Source organism: Eucyclogobius newberryi, unplaced genomic scaffold (genome assembly GCF_026437365.1).
Source record: "Eucyclogobius newberryi isolate DKJ021-1_F unplaced genomic scaffold, fEucNew1.0.hap1 SCAF_12, whole genome shotgun sequence".
Taxonomy (NCBI): Eukaryota; Metazoa; Chordata; class Actinopteri; order Gobiiformes; family Gobiidae; genus Eucyclogobius; species Eucyclogobius newberryi.
In genome coordinates, this window is record NW_027315746.1 from 29885151 (window position 1) to 29907217 (window position 22067).

The 22067-nt window shown below is 40.4% G+C and overlaps 1 protein-coding gene across 1 annotated transcript in view; it reads left to right on the plus strand.

Moving 5' to 3' along the window:
* Positions 1 to 22067, plus strand: part of angptl4 (angiopoietin-like 4) — a 128741-nt gene that overhangs the window by 104589 nt on the left and 2085 nt on the right. The window contains exons 2-5 of the mRNA XM_072441886.1: positions 17263 to 17795; positions 19093 to 19203; positions 19293 to 19386; positions 21609 to 21722. Coding sequence (XP_072297987.1) covers positions 17298 to 17795; positions 19093 to 19203; positions 19293 to 19386; positions 21609 to 21722 — 817 coding nt within the window. The 5' untranslated portion in view covers positions 17263 to 17297. The remainder of the gene's footprint in view (positions 1 to 17262; positions 17796 to 19092; positions 19204 to 19292; positions 19387 to 21608; positions 21723 to 22067) is intronic.

Here is a 22067-nt window from a genome sequence, read left to right on the forward strand (position 1 = left end):
GTGCACTATGTAACTTTTCAGGTGGGGATCAGTCACATTCTTGTCTCAAAAATAACTATTCCTACTGTGTGTGGGAGCGCTTCTCCACAGATAAAACCTGTAACTTCACTGACCACACAACTAGGCACAGTGTGAGCCCTTTGGGGGGCTATTGGAACCATCGGACCATCAAACAAAACCACCACAAGGGGGCAGTGTGGTCAGTCTAATGGATCTACCATCTACCACATCTGCCAAACTAACCCCGTCTGGCAACAAGGACTGTAGGTCTTTGGTCACTAAGTCCATTAATGGTTGATATTAGTCAACAAATTATTTTACAGGGTTATTATGATTTGGGAGTGACTTGCAAGTTTATTCTTCCTTTTTTGCTAAGACTTTTCTGTATGATGAAATAATCATGTGCAATAATTATCTTATCTTAATACTGTGACATAATGTCAATCATCTTGGTGCAATATTTTCTGTCCACATAACAGCTGTAAATAAGTGTTATATTTATAAAGAGTATAAGAGTTTTTTCTAAGAGTTTTTTAATGAGAGTTTTTTTTCTCCAAGTTATCAGATTTTTTATTATTATAATTCTGTACCTAATCTCTTTTGCAACACTGGAATTTCCCCATCGCGGGACAAATTAAGGTTATTTTATCTTGTGAATATGTGAGCTTGTGGTGTTGTGAGTGTGGCTTTGGACTTCCATCTTCCTTGGGACAACTTCTTCCACATATCTAAGCTAGGACTCCCAGACTTCCCTCAGCCCAGACACTTCCTCCAGTTCCTCCGGGGGGATCCTGAGGCTTTCGCAGGCCAGAAAAGAGACATAGTCCCTCCAGCGTCTCGTGGGTCTTCCCTGGGGCCTCTTCCCAGTGGGACATGTCTGGAACAACTCCCCAGGGAGGTGTCCAGGAGGCATCCAGAACAGATGCCCGAGCCACCTCAGCTGGCTTCTCTCAACGTGGAGGAGCAGCGGCTCTACTCCGAGCTCCTGTGTGACTGAGCTCCTCACCCTATCTCTAAGGGAGCGCCCAGCCACCCAGCTTGTATCCATGAGCTTGTCTTTTCGGTCAAGTGGGAAATATTGAAATTTTGATTGACATTTAGCTTGCCAACACCACACGCACCTGCTTATTGATCACACAGCAAAATATGAAATAAACACGCCAATGCAGCTAAGATGTTTTCTTGTGTTTACTGGCTTTGAGGCTGACTCAAGGACCAGTCATGAGCCTAACCATATTTTTAGCTTTTTTTGCAGAATATTGGAGCTCTGACTGGCGAAAAACAGGAACGTCTGATGTTGTTGAAACTGTTGCCCTGGAGACGGACGGTTTCTCGAAAAGATGACTATTCCTTAACTACTGCTTAAATGTGTGTTATAAATACTTGGGTCGAGGGAGTGTCAGGCAGTCAGCACTCCTGGCATAAGACCTGATTATTCGCAGGGTACTAGGGACAGTCTGACCCAGAGCTCTGTAAACTTGTATGGCTTTATAATAAATACTTTTAATTTAGACCTCTGATTTTACTGCACGCTCCGATAGTCATTACCCAAAGCTCAGGTGAGGGTAGAAACGTAGATTGACTGGTAAATATATGGCTTTGCCTTTCGACTCAGCTCCCTCTTCACCAACAGTCTGATCCGCCTGTCAACCTCACGCTCCATCCTTCCCTCACTCGTGAACAAGACCTGAGATACTTGAACTCCTCCACTTGGGGCAAGGACTCCCCACCCATCTCGAGGGGGCCAGCCACCTTTTTTTGGTTGATGATGTAACCATCTGGAGAACATCATCTGGAAACAACAGAGATCCATTTGATATTTGGTCTGATCATAGAGAAAGTTTTGAGAACTTCTGTTCTGTGCCTCACCCCTTTTAGTCAACTAGATGATGCACAAGGCAAAGAATTTCTTCAGTCGACTGCAGCCCTGTTAGAAAAACAGAACACCAGTCAGGAGACACCTCTGATAAAGGCAGAAGTTCGACCGGCCAAACATGTCAGCTATATAAGCTTGCAGCTTTTTTGCATAAGAAACAATTCATGACAATTCATATTAAATCGTTATAACTTTCTGCTGACTAGGTCATTAAGGCTAAAGTGGCTGAGCTGATTTTTTTTATTACTACTATATTGATAAAGTTTGTCATTCAGCACAAAAATGTAAATTTTTGAAGATTGGGCTACAAGATTAGTCACAATCGCATTGAAAATGGACACAATTAGCAAATCACAAACACTGCAATTTTCACCTGTTCGACATAATGCATATATCATTTGAATGGAACGTTTAGTGACCGGCGTGTGAAAGCAGAGATCAGCTGAAATAACAGGGCAGTGGAGCAGCGGAGGTGACCTCAATGCATTGATGGTCTTACATAAGAACTCTCATGTAATTTCCTTGCACAGACCCAGGTCACCACATTCAGGACAGTTCAGTAGGCCCAGTGGAGAGAGAAAGGGAAGACTACTATGATAAATGTTGGAATGTTCTCGTATACTACCGTTCATGGGAAAGACAGGATGTTTTTTTTTCTTATTGTCATGGCCACATTTGTCACAGTGGATAAATGAGGGATTTACCATTGAAAGTATCTTAGGTCAGGAAGTGAGAGCCCTTAGCCAAACCTACTTCACTGATAAAGTCCTTTAAAAGCTAAGTAACTTTCTTTTCAATTTGATACGACAGTGCTTGTGACAATCAAGCAGTGGTGTGCTGTCAGGCCAATCAAGGCAATCAGTGATTGGCCAATAATATAAAAAAAATACCCTGTGTCACTACTATATATGAATTGCTCTAAAATGATGTCCAAATAAGGCAGTTTTCCCTTACTTGTCACTGAAACTTGGGTGAACTAACAGTGTCTTTTAGTGGCCGCTACAGGCCTCAAACCCATGTATCTGTGCTCAAACCATGCTGAATAAACCTGCGTGGGAATCTTGGATGTTTTCAGGTTCGAGGAGGAGCGAAGAAACAGCAGCGCCAAGTTTCAACAAATGGACTTAAAAACTATCTTTTCTAGACACTGTTCATGTTTCCAATGATTAGATCTTATTTAGAAATACAGTCATTTAACAACATGGAGTGCTAATTTTTGTAATGAATTGGTCGGTGAAGTCCATCCATCTTCTTCCGCTTATCCCCGGCCGGGTCACGGGGGCAGCAGTCTAAGCAGGGACTCCCAGACTTCCCTTTCCCCAGACACTTCCTCCAACTCCTCTTGGGGGATCTTGAGGCATTCCCAGGCCAGCCGAGAGACATAAGTCGGTGAAGTGAGCTTATTCAATCCATTTAGCACTTTGCTAACGGGAGTTTAGCACAGTGGGATAGGCGTTGGTTCATTGCCATCATCGCATCATTTTTCTACTTTTCTGCCATCCACTAAATATTGACGAACACCTCAGGTCTGCTTGCCCATCCATAAAAGTGACCGCAAGCTACTGCAATCCAGTTTCTGACACCACTTTTTACTTAAAGGTGAACAATATCACTTTTGTGGTGGAGAATCTGTCACCCGCTTGTGGAAGAACCTTTTTGTGTATGTCAAAAGTAAGTAGTTGAAATTAAGACACTGTGACAACACTAAACCTACAGTGCTTTGGCCAGTTTGCTGTGGCTCTTGTCTCTAGAACTGCCATAATTAACAATTCAGTTCAATAATACTGAACAAAAATATAACACAACATTAGTTCATTCTCCCATTTTTCAAGAGCTTATTTCACAGATATGACATTTTTAAATTTATATTTTATCTTTTTTGTTCACAAATTTGTCAAAATCTGTCTTACAAAATCTGTCTAAATTGGCCTATAGACTATAATAATATCCAGCAACGTCTGAGTCCATTTTGGTGGTCACACCAGATACTGACTGGTTCTCTGACCCCCCCACTCGGGCCGTCTCTTCAGCATCTTGATATGCCACACTTGTGAGGTGGGATGGATCCTTGAAAAATTTGTATCAAGCTATTTTGCCTACTCTTTATGTGTGTGGGTCGCAAATGCCAACAGTTGTTATTTTGGGGGTCCCGGCTGAAAGTTGAGAACCACTGAGCGCATCATGCATCAGCTGCAGGAATTTCTCAAATGAAATGTTGATATCACAGACATGTTGCTGTTGCTGCTCAAACTCAATATGACTAACTATTTTTAAGCTATAATATTTTTTAGTTTTAGTATAAGCTTATCTTAGTGATAAATGATTTATGTAGTGAATCAAACAAGTGCATTATGTTTGTATTCACAGTCAGAGCTCACAGCAGCATTACTCTGTCATGTTCATACTTTATTACACTCTGACCTGTGTTTTTACCTTTTCCTGATCTGTCCAGGTCTGCACTGGTTTGGATATTTTCATTACAGGACATCATCACAGAAGTTTTGTTTTCTTGTTGTTAGCTCCGCACTGCGTCAGCACTTCACAGCCCTCGGACTTGTAGTTATAGAGATAAAAACGCTATATATTGATCAATATGCAACATTCTATTCGAAATGCAGAGACCCAAAGGACACGTTTAAAATATAATTTAACAAAATAAAAAGTGATTTGGGGCATTATTATTTGTCAAATCATATAATAACTATTGTGTAATTTATATGGATTTATGGCCATTTTTACATTATGGTTGCTAGTTGACAGTTCCAGAATATCATCTGCAGCTGTTCAGCCAGAAACATTGTAAAAGTCACCAATTAGTCAAACTAGGCAAAATTGTTCATACACTCTTGAATATATGTTGTCGTGAAATGTGTACTGGAACCTGTCATCACTGTGCCCTCTATGCTGCGCACGTGCAATTGCTCCAGAGGTCTCTTCTCACAGAAAATTTGCACTGCCGACAAAATAAAAATCCAACCTGAATTGAAAATAAACACAAATACTAACTAACTAACTACAAAAATGTATACAATGTGACTCAGTGAGTGACAAGCAAGGGTGGACAGGCATGCAGGGATTTCCCCGGTGAGCTGATGGGTAAATGGGCCGGTGTGGGCCGAGCTGTAGAGGACCCGCCGGCTCCAGCCTTAGCTGAGTAGAGACCTGTGGCGGACGGGATTTCCCGCAGGTCAAATGCTGCAGGATCAGGCAGATTTGCATGGCCTTGGGCGGGAGCGCCCCTATCCCAGAGAGCAGAGTGGTGATAAGGGAAAGTGCGCACGGTGTATGTATATAAGATAAGATAAGATAATCCTTTATTGTCCCACATTGGGAAATTTCATTGTTGCAACGCAGGTAGATACAGAGGTAGATACAGAGGAAAAGAACAGATGAAGATGAAGAACATATGCATGAGAGCGCTTGACGACTCGCTGCAACAGAGGACCAAGCAGGTGGAGACAGAAGGAGGAGAGCTCTGCGTCAGGTGCATGTATTATCACTGGACACAATGACCATATGAGTAGAACAACACTGGAAAAACTTTATAAATGGCAGAGGCTGAGCGCGATGCTGTGAATGAGCTTTTTGCTGTCATACATTTCTCCCTCTGGATGGTTTCAGTGAAATGAGGCAGTTAGATGATTTTCTCATAAAATTGCTTTGACTGGAAGGTTCCACAGTAAGATATAAACTCATCTACCTTTCATTCATCTAGTTGAGGAGTTTTTATTGCCTTAAAAGTACTTGGTTGCATGGTGTACTAAAAAAGGGTGCGGATCATGAAATTAATAAAAACATCTAAATAAGCCAATATTCAGCTCTGTTTATATAACACATCTATTGAAGGCTATCATACATGGCTGACTGAGTCTATAAAATAAACACGTCTGATGTTGCTCACAGTGGTCCAAGGGGCCACTCAGGGTTTTTGTGTGTTTGCTCGGACACATGAAGAATCAGAGAGAACACTGACTGTCATATGACCTATTTGCTCATCCTTAGGCAATAGTATGCCGTGGTAGCTCATGTATTCTGTAGACATTTTCGTTTTCCTAAGATGAATCTCCCAGCACAGCCCAGGCCGCTCTCGGCTCGTTTACCCTTTCCCACCAGTGACTCCGGCCCCAGTGTGACCCACAGGTGTCAGAGCAGAACTAATGTGAACGTGTTCTCTAAGCCCACCACCGGGGGGCAGTGGCAGTGTTTTAAATCCTCTACCTGTTTACAAGTACCTGAACTGGGGCCATTCTGACAGTTGGAAGTAGTAACTGTGTGAGTCACTTTGGGCAAATGGCTTGTCAAAATGAGTGACATGTAAATGTTAAGTGAGGACAGACGGAATGAGTCCAGACTCATACCGTCTGTCATCACTAAACATGCTTGAGTTAAAAAAAACAAATGTGAGTCGTACGACTTCATTTACATGTAAAGAACTTTTTATCTTGCTGTTTATGTAAATGAAGCTAGACTTGTTAAAGAACGCAAATGAAGGATTTCTCTGTTGTTTGGTCACAGTGCTAACAATCGTGATGAATTGTGAAAAAGTAATGTTTCTCCTCACAATAATCTTAACATTAAATGTGTTATTGTGACATCCGTAGTCATCTTTTGTCATCATGTCATGTCATGCTCCACACCTTTTATTTCTATTTCATTTGAATCAAAATGAGCAAGAACTAAGAATTCAATTAGGAGGAATTAACAAAAGAGAGTCACAGCCTGATGCAACCATATTATAATAATGTAGTAAATTGTAAAGAAAGTCAAATGAAGACCCTGGGCCTAACTAAATGACGATGGATTTCAAAATATTCTCCAACTCTATTTCCTGGCTTCCGTTCTCACATCAAAAAAAAAAAAAAAAGATTGTATGGTTGCATCTCTCCCTTTCTCTCCCCCACCTCCCCCTCCCGTGTGTAGGTGTCTCTCTCTCTCTCTCTCTCTCTCTCTCTCTCTCTCTCTCTCTCGCTCTCTCTCTCTCTCTCTCTCTCTCTCTCTCTCTCTCTCTCTCGCAGTAGAAACAGGAGGAAAGTATGAAAATATAATAATAATAAAAAATGCAATACAAGAACATATAGTGCCTGCGTGACATCACGCAGACGCTCAATAATAGGAGGTCAAGTCTTTCATATGATCAGGGAGGCTTGAAATGCTCACATTTCCACTTGTATTGTTGAGATTTATGATGTTTTATTATTTATTACACAAACTATTCTCCAGATATGGAAAGGGGGTCCAAAATGTACTGAATGTCGACAAAACACTGAATCATCGTATGTGGTACTAGGGCTTCTGTGATTAATCAACTAATTGTGACGATAGTTGTCAATAAAAAATAATCATTTTGATAATCTGAACTATGCAGACTCGAAAACACCATTTATCACAAAAACAGTGGCATTGAGTGGCCCTGTCACTCCAAAAGACCTGAGTCTCCTCAGGAGGTAGAGCCGACTCTGGCTCTTCCTGTACAGTGCGTCTGTTTTATGAGTCCAGTCCAGTTTGTGGTTCAGATGAACACCCAGGTACTTGTATGAGTCCACTCTCTCAATGTCCCGTCCCTGGATGTTCACTGGTGAGGGGGCAGTGGAGTTGCGTCTGCGGAAGTCCACCACCATCTCCTTGGTCCTCCACGCGGAGGATACAAATTTTATTGGTTGAAAATTGGATTTTATCAAATACATTTCCCCCAGAAATGCGACTTATATATGAATTTTCTTCTTTATTATGCATTTTTTTTGGGCTGGCGCAATTTATACTCCGGAGCAATCGCAGATCAATTGCTGTTATTTCGACTTTTACTGAACAAATATCAGCACAAATCTTTATCCAAATAACCACAATTAACGCTTTAAAAGTTCCCAAAATCACTGTGAAATACTTATTAATGTACATTTTTAAAGCGTATATACCATGCTATACCATGCAGTATATTTAATAATTCTTTATTTAGGCTACTTTGTTCTACCACCAAGTCAGTGATGCCCTCTAAAATCTAATCTCCATGCGATGAACCAAGCTTCCAATTCACCGACCAACAGTATGTGGAAGACTATGCAAATGCTAACAAGTGATTAAAGGACATTTTGTTCATTTCACACCGCAATATTGATCAGAAACGGCTCAGTAATAGAATCAGGTCAATTGACTTCCTGTTCAATACTCTTCATAGTGGCATTTGACTGTAACAAGCAGCAGATGTTTTTATCTTTGAAAAATGGCTACAAATCGCTAAGAGCAGGGGTAAAAATGGCTACTTACTCTACTTGTATCACTCTGTCTTTGTCAAATAATCCCAAGATACAGGGGTGTGGGCGGGGCGAGGGGGTTTAACCTCAATAAAAAAGCAATAGATACAGTGGATAACTTAGAAAACACCAAATATAATAGGACAGCTATAGAGTTTAAATTACAAAAAATCCTCACATGCATCTGTACTTTTGCCCCTCACACACGTCGCCTCAACGCTTGTGCCAAACATTGTGTACATTCCTGATCACATACTTCAAGTCTATCCTAGTCCATCAGCTCTGATTCATGTTTGAATACTTTCACCTCGTCTCAACCCAACAGTTGAGCGTTTGGCCTGAGCAGTTTAACCTGACATCCGATCACAAGACCCTCATGAGCCTGTTTGTTCCAGGAGACTTTAGAGGTGGTGGGCTCACATCGGATGCTATCACAGAGAGAACATTGAGCAGGTGACCAAACATGAGGTTTTGCTCAGGAATTACAGAAGACAGATGACTAGTTAGCACAGGATAAAAAGGATGCTTAGTACCGGTTGTAATAGTTAAAAAAGTTGGAAAATCTCAAAACCAGTTAAAACAAGATGGTCAAGAAATGTATGTGTCAAAGGAAATGCTTTGATTAGCCTAAAATAAAAGTAAAATTTAGCATTAGTGTTAGCAGACAGTAACGTAGCACTAGTGAGAATGAGTCAAGTAAAGGTGTGTGGACAATATACAATACACGCACAAGTAGGTACTTTTCAATATTTTTACTTCGTTTTTGGTAACGGTACTTTTTTGGTACCTGTAGACATACTAAAAACTGTAGTCTTCATCATGTATTTGTGGTCACACACCCATTTTCTTTGCTGCCATGAATACAATAAGCTGGGGCACCTGACTTTTACGTCTGTCCATAAGGTCCACATTCGTTTGTTTTTAGGCACGCTTTTACTTCTATGTTGACGAGAAATACAATCATTAATTATTAGCGACAGACGGTGCACAGCAGTCTCATTTTGTCACGTCTGGCCTTTACAATCCACTCTTTGGGGGAGATAGAAGGATAAAAGCGACAAATTAATTTGATGATTCAACGGTTTCCAGCCGATCAGGCCTGACATTAAACAGAACCGATCTCTTGTATTGAGACTTTGGAGTCTTTTCTGTCCACAGAGCACAAGAAATGTGTGTAGAAGTCGTCTCATTCCTTGAAACCCATGTTTACGAAGAAATCCCCACAACATTATCAGAACTCTTTCTCTCCATATCGATGGATGATCCGTTTACAATTGCTTTTTCACATTTCTTTTGTTAATAGTTAGTGTAAAGTGTTGTTTGTACTGCTTTTGGCCGTGTTTAAAATATGAACAGAATAAAAATCTAAATATAATTGCAAAAAAACCCACAAAATAAATCACCAGAAGTCTTTCTATTTATATATTTTTTTTATTTCTACTACAGAATACTACTAGGCAGAGAAACACAAACAGGTACAAAATAGTACTATTTTATGGGCTGTAGCTCTTTTATTAGTTGACTAATTGTTTTATTAAGATTATTAGGATTTATTTGGACAACAGCAGAAAGAAGAAAGCATGGAGTGAATTCTGCTGGAGTTTTGGGAGTGGATTTCTCTTTTTATTACCAGCGCCACACCCCCTTTTGATCGCTGCCCAGGGAATGTCTTGTCTATATGTCGACCAAGATTTTGAAGATTACAATTTGAATAAAACAAAAAGAGGAGATTAATGGGGACACGTCTCGAGTGGTCTGGTTAATAGCTTTTCCTTCTGTTTGCTTATAATTCATCTGCCCCATTTGACCAGCATTAACATCGTTGATATGCCTTTCTGGCAGATGCGGTGGAAAACAGTGGATTTGTAAGGCTAATAAAAAAGGCCCGGCTCCATGGAAACGCGCCTCTCTCCTCTCGCTCCCTCTCCTCTGCTTCATGACTCAAGTGTGGATTTACAGATGTTCTGCCAGTGGAATGTAGGGGAAAGGTCGACGTGCCGGTAAACCATGGGAGCAGCCATTTTGTTGCCTTGGATCCCGCAGCTGTGGCCCCTTGTCGGAAAACATGTGGCTCTGTGCGGATGACAGGACTCGCACGAGCGGCACGTACGGCACGACCGCATTAAGATTCTGATGGTCACAAGACAGGACGAGAGCAGGTCTTAAATTTACATCACCGTTAGACAAAAACAGGCCGTAATAATCAGGTTAAAGGGGACGTGTTTCGCAAAAACTGTGATGGGCTTTGAACCTTGATACAACAGACACACATACATTTACACCACACACACATTCATACACAAAACACACACATTCATACACCACACACATTCAAACACCACACACATTCATACACCACACACACATTCATACACCAAACACACACATTCATACACCACACACATTCAAACACCACACACATTCATACACCACACACACATTCATACACCACACACACATTCATACACCACACACACATTCATACACCAAACACACACATTCATACACCACACACATTCAAACACCACACACACATTCATACACCACACACACATTCATACACCACACACACATTCATACACCACACACACATTCATACACCACACACATTCAAACACCACACACATTCATACACCACACACACATTCATACACCAAACACACACATTCATACACCACACACATTCAAACACCACACACATTCATACACCACACACACATTCATACACCACACACACATTCATACACCACACACACATTCATACACCAAACACACACATTCATACACCACACACATTCAAACACCACACACACATTCATACACCACACACACATTCATACACCACACACACATTCATACACCACACACACATTCAAACACCACACACACATTCAAACACCACACACACATTCATACACCAAACACACACATTCATACACCACACAAATTCAAACACCACACACATTCATACACCACACACACAATCATACACCACACACATTCAAACACCACACACACATTCAAACACCACACACATTCATACACCACACACATTCAAACACCACACACACATTCATACACCACACACACATTCATACACCACACACATTCATACACCACACACATTCAAACACCACACACACATTCAAACACCACACACACATTCATACACCACACACACATTCATACACCACACACATTCAAACACCACACACACATTCATACACCACACACACATTCATACACCACACACACATTCAAACACCACACACACATTCAAACACCACACACACATTCAAACACCACACACACATTCAAACACCACACACACATTCATACACCACACACACATTCAAACACCACACACACATTCATACACACACATTCAAACACCACACACACATTCATACACCACACACACATTCATACACCACACAAACATTCATACACCACACACACATTCATACACCACACACATTCATACACCACACACACATTCAAACACCACACACACATTCATACACCACACAAACATTCATACACCACACACATTCATACACCACACACACATTCATACACCACACACATTCATACACCACACACACATTCAAACACCACACACACATTCAAACACCACACACACATTCATACACCACACACACATTCATACACCACACACACATTCAAACACCACACACACATTCATACACCACACACATTCATACACCACACACACATTCAAACACCACACACACATTCATACACCACACACATTCATACACCACACACACATTCATACACCACACACATTCATACACTACACACACATTCAAACACCACACACACATTCATACACCACACACATTCATACACCACACACATTCATACACCACACACACATTCAAACACCACACACACATTCATACACCACACACATTCAAACACCACACACACATTCATACACCACACACACATTCATACACCACACACACATTCAAACACCACACACACATTCATACACCACACACACATTCAAACACCACACACACATTCATACACCACACACACATTCATACACCACACACATTCAAACACCACACACACATTCAAACACCACACACACATTCATACACCACACACACATTCAAACACCACACACACATTCATACACCACACACACATTCATACACCACACACACATTCAAACACCACACACACATTCATACACCACACACACATTCAAACACCACACACACATTCATACACCACACACACATTCATACACCACACAAACATTCATACACCACACACACATTCATACACCACACACACATTCATACACCACACACACATTCATACACCACACACACATTCAAACACCACACACACATTCATACACCACACACACATTCATACACCACACACACATTCATACACCACACACACATTCATACACCACACACACATTCAAACACCACACACACATTCATACACCACACACACATTCATACACCACACACACATTCAAACACCACACACACATTCATACACCACACACACAATCATACACCACACACACATTCATACACCACACACACATTCAAACACCACACACACATTCATACACCACACACACATTCAAACACCACACAAACATTCATACACCACACACACATTCATACACCACACACACATTCATACACCACACACACATTCATACACCACACACACATTCATACACCACACACACATTCAAACACCACACACACATTCAAACACCACACACACATTCATACACCACACACACATTCAAACACCACACAAACATTCATACACCACACACACATTCATACACCACACACTAGTTAAGTACACAAGTACTTTCACAGACAGGTGAGACTTGGTGGTGGTTAAACTATTAAAATCAATCTATTGCTGCTTTTGCTCTGTATTGGCTTTTCAATAGTGCTGGGCGGATAAATACCACATATCAATATATCGATACCGACAGAGGTATTGAAAAGTATCTATACTCGTGCAAAAACAGTGATACTCAATACATGTTATATTGTCTATATTTTAGGTTTTCGGCACATATATTTACTTTCATTATAGTTCAAGCCGAAGTAGAAAGAAAATCATGATAGCCAAAATAAAGTAGTTCTTAATCAAGGAGTTTCAAAACATTTTGGTTCAAAATTAATTGGCATCTGTATAAGATAAGATAATCCTTTATTGTCCACACATCCTCCTGCAACGCAGGTAGATACAGAGGAAAAGAACAGATCACTTATAGGAAATTTGAAAAACACTCTAAATAGAAGAACTCTTATAAACAAAAACTCCTATAGACAAAACCTCCCATTTCCCAACAAGGGATGGAGGGGAAAAATAACAAAGATAAAATAAAGAAATAAATACCATTGCATGTGATCACGACAGTAATTGCACATGAATATGTGTCACGACAGTAATTGCACATGAATTGCACAGTAATTGCACAGTAATGGCACATGAATCACGACAGTAATTGCACATGAATGTATCATGTGCACATGAATGTATCACATGAAATGTGATACATGAATGTATACATGAATGTATCACAGGAAATGTGATACATGAAATGCACATGAATGTATCAGATCAATGTTGCAATATTTCTGTAGTATTACTTGGTATCTTGGATCGAACAAAGAATTAGTTGTATCAAACATCATTGCTTTTCAAGTGGTAAATCTTACACTGGATGTTGCTTATGTTTACAACCACCACTAAAACTGCAATCAAATGATGTGCTTTATGTTATTGTGCTCCTTTTCAGTCATATTTACAGGAATATCTGCTTCTTTAATAACTACACCTTAATTAGCCTTAATAAAGCATGAACAAAGACCTAATTCATGATGAACAACATGTTTTTAAGAGTTACTAGAGTTCTTAGAAGTTACTAAGCCTTAAACATTCTTAATAAACTAGTCTAGTCTTTATTCATGCTTTATTAAGGCAATTAAAAGTGTAGTATCTCTGCTTTGATATCATAAACTTCAAATTCTTACATCTAACTCAATCAGTTTATCTGCTTTGGCTTCTGGAGCTCAGCCATCTCAGTGGAACTCTCCCTACCGTGGTGAAATAATAGGCACGTGTTGCATACCAGACGTTTCCAGTGCCGTTCCCCGCCGGAGATTCGTCAGCACTCTGCCGCTTCACCTTTCACCCAGTTGGGCTGCAGTCGCCTGGGGATGACGGGGTTAACGGCCTGCTGGAGATGGTTTAAAGGGCCATGGCGAGAACAGGAGGAGGAGGAGGAGGAGAGCAGCGCTGAACTTTCCCCTAATTCTCACAGTCTCCCAGCAGCACCTCAGGCCAAACGCAGGTTCCTTATGTGACGTGAACAAGCCTCTCCATTCAAGCACTGTAGATGGCAAAATGAGTGGAATACATTGTCTGTGCTTAAACATGGTTAAAACGAATCAGATTGAAATTACTGTTTTTTTTTTGAGTATCCCGATAACAATATTAGATGATTTTTTATTAATCCAACAGGAATGTGTTTAACATGTCTATAAATCTATTAGCTGATGTTGAATTATCAGACAAATGTGAAATGGATTTTTTTTTTACAATATAGGATACACTAGACATTCAATTTTTTTATATTTTATGTATCTGCATAATGTCCACCTCTCATTTCTAATGGTACCTAATTGATTATTTAGATTGTCAACTAATGTAGTAATTTAAGAATTGTTTTCTGGAGTGTACACGGACTCCGAAGGATGTCATGTGGTGAGAGAGGAGGATTCAGGACTCGGAGACAAAGCAAAAATGACTTCACAAAGACGCAGGAAATGTGTACGATCAGTGTTTTTAATCCGGTACGGTGTCACTTTAGCTTCATCTGGGTCAAATTTAATAAAAATCTCATGTTATCGCGTTCCTAACAATGATAATCGAAACGACTGGCAAAATAATCATTAGTTGTAATACAAATCCATCAGAGATTAGGTTTTTGGTTAACATTTTATATTGTTTTAACCAATGCATTGCTGGATATTTTGAAGTTTTTCTTTGATATTTTCAACTTTATGAAAATATCAACTTTCTACCCTTATGTATGTTTTCATCTGCTTGGCTCATGAATATGTTATTGCTTTTCCTGGAATAATCCACAGCATGATGAAGTGAACTTATCTATCTTTCAATGAATCAATATTACAGGCATATTTCTTGCTTAAAGTACTTGATTTGGAGAAGATTGTTTAGTTTTATGTTGTTGTTTGGAACATTTCCATGGAGAAAAGAAGGTTTCTTGTATTAGACATAATTCTAATTACCCAACCATATAAAAACTGACACTGTATTAGTCATTTTTGCTTCTTCCCAGTCTTACTTCCCCATTATGGTTCAGTGAAAAGGTGATGTCATCAGTGTCATATGAAATAAGAGCACGTTGCTGGTGATGTGCAATTCAGTTATCTTCACCTCAGAGAAAGCAGAGAAACAAAACACCACGTCCTCTAACATGAACAGATTGTTTTATCTAGACAATTCAGCATGAAAATAATATGTCAATTAGAGTACATGCAAGCTTGCAATTGATACTACATCACTTATTTTGTATTAGGGTTCAGCAGTTTTGTTAGTGCTATTATAAAAATGAATAAATGGAATAATATCGCAGCTGTCTTTTGGAGATATGCAACATTTAAAGATGGAGTGTAATACCTATTTACAATTAACTTTAAATTAAAAATTGCGGTGTAATCATTAAAAACTAAGATATTAATAAAATAAATAATAAATAAAATATATATTTCTCCACTTTTGTTACATTTTTACAGTCCATTCATGTTTTGTGCCATACTGGAAGCTCAACATTTTTCTGCATGTTTCTAGCACATTTCTGTTGGACTGAAATATCATCTGAATATTGTCATCTGGGGTAAAAAATTAAAAAGATTACTATCCGTCAGTATCTCCCACCCCATATGGTATGAACAGAATCGGTTCAGCAAAGGTAAGCTTTGAGGCACTTTATATGTGGGTCAGTCCGTTACCGAGGCAGCCGCAAACATTAGTAATATGAGACTACATTTCAGACTGTGCTAAGCATTGGTCATGACAAAGTCATGAGAAAGTACAATCAGAAGACACATTTCGGGTCAAAAGTGTCACACTTTCATTTAAGTCTGAGAGGTGTTTTGAGACAGAGATTGTCAGTGTTGTTTATTGTTTATTTTTAGATTGGTGGATCCCAGACTGTGCTATGTTTGGAGTGCAACTGTAGACTGTACACACACACACACACACACACCACACACACACACACACACACACACACACACCACACACACACACACACACACACACACACACCACACACACACACACACACACACACACAAAGACACAAACACACACACACACGCACACACAAACACACAAACACACACACAAACACACACACACTTATTACATGTATTCAAATTTCTTTAGCTATAATAATCCACAGTATAGCATACAATTTAACACGTCACCATGAAAAACATTCCAAAATATGGTTTTAACTTTCTATTTTAATGGAATATGAACAGATTACTAGTGAAATTATGCCAACCCAAAGTTTGAAGTGCATGAGTGGTGGATGAAGGGCCCGATTGGTGCACATTGGCATTGTCGTTAATAAGCTTTCCATCTAAAACCAGGATGAGACCAAGTCTGTATCTGGACTAAAAATGGGACCAGACATTTGACCATACAACTAACCCATAAAATTGTCCAGCCACAATAAAGTTAATCATTGTATTTTTACCATTAAAATTACATTGATAACCAGTTTATTTGTAAAGATAGCTTGTAGTTTTTAAGCTTTACATACCACTGATTCTACCTCACTGTGCTGGGCCGAAAGCCAGAGCCCTTTTTGTTATATCACGTACAGCCTGGTGCCTCCTCCCGTGTGCCATGAATACTTAACACAGAGTAACTCGAGACCTGCTCCCTAAACCCTCCCACTCCCCCTGCCCGACCAATCAGACGCCTCCTTCCCCCAGCTCCAGTTGTATATAACCCTCCAAAGGACTGCACATAGGACTCAGGAGCTAGAGCTTTCATTCAAACCCTAGAACCAAGACTTCCAAGCCTAACTCCAACACCAACCAGTAGACATGAAGATCAGCCTTGCACTCTTGACCATTTGCATCGCTCCACTACTCACCTCGGGCTTCCCCTTTGAGAGAAAAGGGGCTTCTTCCACATCTGGAGGGGGAAAGGAGAAGCGAGTCCAGTATGCAGCCTGGGACGACGTCAACGTGCTCGCCCACGGCCTCCTGCAGCTGGGACAGGGTCTGAAGGAGCACGTGGACAAAACCAAAGTCCAGATCCGAGACATCTCCACCAAAATCAAGACCTTCAACCGCACTGTGACCGAATTTGGCAAGGAGAGCCAGAAGTTGCATCAGGAGGGAGAGGCGCTCAAAGCCAGGGCCAGGGGGCTGGAGGACAGAGAGGGGAGTCTGCTGAACGTCACCGTGGAATTGCGGGACAGGGCCGAGGAGATGCAAAAGGACAGGAGGGCGCTGGCGGAGAGGGTCGAACGCCTGGAGGAGAAGGTGGACGGGCTGGCGCAGGGCGAGCGCAATGGGACGGACGCACGCAACATCCAGGTGAGCAAAAAGTCTGCAAAAGAGTGGATTTACAGTAGTCAATAGAAGCTTAAATATACTGTCTATGAACTTGTAATAATGTTGATATATTATATTGAATGTGCTTATACAGAGTGCACTCCTTAAAATCAAAAGAGCGAATGATGCTTTTGTATTACCACTGATGCTACTGTACCTTCAGCTATGTATTACAATGCTATTGCAATATGGAAACTAGCTTAGATTGGGACTGATTGGCCTAGTGAAATGAAGAAATGCACTATTTTATACACACAAAAAAAGGATATTGGTGCATTCACACAATCACAACATCAAAATTAGTTCTAAACAGAGACTACAACAGGAATTAAAAAGTTAAGTAAATAAGCTGCATTGTCAATACTATTTTATTACAGGACAATGTGCATCGTGTGAGTAAATGTTTGATCAGGCAACTATTTTAACTAACTCATTGCACAATTTGTTTTTTAGAGACATATTGCTGTAATAGAATAAATTAGGCTATACTACACAAAGGTATTAGGTATTACAAATCTATATTGAAAATCTACTGTTTCCAATCAGTAGGGCTGCAACTCTTTATTATTGTAGCGGTTAAATAGTCAGTTATTATGAAGTCATCAAGTCAAACGAATATATATCTATTCTATTGTAGACTGAGATTTGTTATGTGCATTTTAACCAGACAAAGAAGTCTTAAGAATCATTTGAAATAAAGTGTTTTAGGTAATTTATGGAAAAACACAAATTGCTAGAGAGGAAAATGCCTTTCAGCATGTGTTTTAGAGTCTGCAAAATCCCCATAAATATTTGAATAATAAAATTGTAAATGATTGTCAATTAGTCTCAATTATTACTATATATTGTTGCAGCTCTAACAATATACAACAATTTCCACCACTATAAGGCATATTACACAGTATTCAGGCCCATTTAGCACAGACCGAACGAAATGCACAGGGGTCAGTGACGTTAGGGGCCCTTTGGGGGGTTTGAATAAGCTCCAGGCTGAGAGTGAACGTGTCGTACGTGCGGCCGCCTGTGAAACGCGTCAAGCTGCGCGCAACAGCTCTCCAAACACGACACGAGCGTGTACCAGACACTGACTGTGCACTTCGCTGTGGTTTAGTCATAATACCGTTTATAGTTATGGAAGTACGTCTTTCTCTCAGTCGAGCCCGGGAGTGGTTTCGTTTTGTGGTGGATGGAGAAAAAAAGAGTCAAGAGCGCACAGGGACTGGAAAGGTGGGGGGAAAAACTCCAGAAACATTAATCATTTGCCTTTTTTTGCTTGCAGATGATGCTTGAGGCCCAAAATAAGCGCATTGACGATTTGATGGAGCGGATAAGACTTCAGCAGGAGAAGCTTGACAAGCAGAACATGCGCATCAGGACTTTGCAAAACCAGGTAAGAAAAAGGATAAACACACAGTCCCTAAACGCGTTTTCTTTTTTATATGTATTTGGTTGTAACTGTGAAATCGTCACCTGTTTTAGATCCAGCAAAACAGAAAGAGAGTGGACGCCCCGCTTAACCCCGCCCACCACGGGCAAAGCGTGCTTGTGGAACAGCGCGACTCTCCGGCAGCCGGTAAGGGCCAAATCCTGTCTGCCGTCTCACTAATGTGTTCTTAAATCTAAAAACCTTACGCCAAAGGTAACAGCCATCTGTTGAGCATAAAGGAGCTTAAATCAGCAGCAATTACAATCAAGGACTCTATTAGAAGCCCAGCGGGACGTCCTGGTGGAATAAAGTTAGTTAAAGCAGGGGAGAAGAAATGGGGTGGACTGTGGGGGCAAAAGATAGGGCACCATAAAATAGGGGGCCTAAGGAAGTTGAATAAATTGCCTAATAAATGACTGTATGTGAGAGCTCTTTCAAAATAGGAGGATCACAAATCAAAATATGTTCTGTACTGTACAGTAAATCCTTCAGATGGATGTATTTAGACAGACAGAGCCAACATACATTTTAAAAGACTTGGAACCATAGTTTGGATACCACTGGTCTAGTGCAATACTTACAATTCTATTCCATTAAATATTTCACCTAAGAGTGAAGCAATCGCTCTTCCCAGCTCAAAAAATATTTGTGACCTGGACTCAGATGTCCTTGCAAGTGTTCTTGCTAATCAAATGGGGAAAATCAGATGTATTGAGTTCAAATAGGCTCAGAGCAGAAGTAGGGGAAAGGTGAACATGTCTTGAGTTCACTCTGTGTTTGAAATCACGGCAACACTTCGTTATTGTGACATCAGCTGGCTTTCAGAAGAGAAAAAAAACACACCAATTTTTCTGGCCAATTCTTAACTAGGGGAAAGTTCATTGGTCTCACAAGGGTCAGAAATCTCCGGGGATTACAATTCGAAGGAGAGGTGAGGTGAAGGGGTTGGCTTTGAACTAAATGTAATGAAAAAAACGTGAAAACTGGTCAAATTTGAGGGAAAACAAAAGCTATATTTATCCACAACCTTTATACAGACTTCCACAGCGCCTCCCACTTTGCTGTAAAACAAACGTGAGTGAATCAGCAACCTTTGGCCCAGTTTGGTGTCCACTGGGCAATTCAGACAGACCCCCCTCCCTACTCTCTCCACCCATTCATGTTGCTTCTCACGTACTATAGAGTCATAGTATAAGAGAAGTGTGCCAAAGTTCAGGAGAGCCCTAGACGCAATACAAAGCCACTGTAGCAACAACTGGATATTACTGCATTGGCAACGTCTGATTATTATCTGATTTTCTGGACTGGATCAGATTAATGTAGATGTAAACTAACATGTGTTAATAAAATAATTATAAAATCTCTACACATCTATTTAGCACTTCAATTGGGACACTACACTAGGGTTGTCAAGATCGAAAATCAGATACAAATCAATAATAAAACTAGTATAAAAACTAGATACTCATGATTCAAAATCACATAAACTGGACAAAATGTGACCTCTCCTGAACAGTTTTAGTCTAGGGTTAGATTATTGTTTCATCAAAATGTGTATCAAGCCTATCCCATAGTATTGTAACCAATTCTGGTGTCATGACAACACTACACTAAACCTATTACAAGTATAAAATTGTATGATGATTTGTGTGTCTTGGTCAAAATTGCTGCTGATTAGCTCCTGTATCGTGAAAAGAAAAAATAATTGCACTGGGACGTCATTCCCATTCCTTCACACAAAAACAACTCCAATTGGCACTTCTCAAATGTCAACTTGTTTTGCCCTGACTGCGAGGGAACACTCCACACCCCCACAACTCCCAGCCACACAGCGTTCATGCAGCAGCCATGCACTGTCCATGCAGCCTCCACGCAGCCTCCATGCCCTCCCTCATCACCGGGGTCTAGCTGCGCATGTGAGAGACGAGTGACAAGCCAAAAGCACGGGGGTGGGCTGGGGGTGCTAGTCATTTGTAATTCAATCGCCGTAAAGACTCGAGAGAGAAACATAGAGAGAGAAAGAGAAAGAGAGGTAGCTTGGGAACTGGGACAAAGGTCGTGTGCCGTAATGCGGGACAAAAAGTTCCAAACGTTGTTAAGACTGGGGCGTTATCAAGGCGTGCGCTCCTATCTGCAGACTTCACTTCAGAACCATAGATAGTGTTAAAGTTTGCAAACACACAGCTGTCAAGGTCTGAGATGACCTTTCACCTGATTTGGATTGGATTGGCCCACTTAAACTACACCATACATTTTAGACTAGAATGAATTGGAAAGGAATTCTATATTTGACCCTTGAATTAGGTTAAAAGTCAACAGAAACCGCATCGAGCAATCATTGACCAGTTTGTCTTTTTCTTTTGTTACAGACATTGCTTTAGATTGCCACGAGCTGTTCCTGAGAGGAGAAACCACCAGCGGAGTCTACACTATTCAGCCACTCAACTCAGAGCCCTTCCAAGTCTACTGCGAAATGACTGCTGGTGAGTACAACAACCAGAGCAATAGACTGACTAGGCCATTTTATTGTATATTACTATGTTAAATAAACTTGTGAAATAAGTATACAAGTACCTGAAAAAGCACAAGACCAATGTCAACTCAAGAGTCCTTTGGGTTTATTTATTTAAAAAATATTTTATTGCCCATTTGACGAACAGACAAAAGAATCAAAAAGCATTTAACGGCAGTTCAGTAGACTACATTTAGTCCTGGTTTAACCCTGGCCATGTTTAGTTATGGGGTTAGTCCTAGTTTAGTTTGTGAAGGCACCCTTAATCACAACATTTGACAACAGTTGCATATTAACAATTATTATCATGCCTACA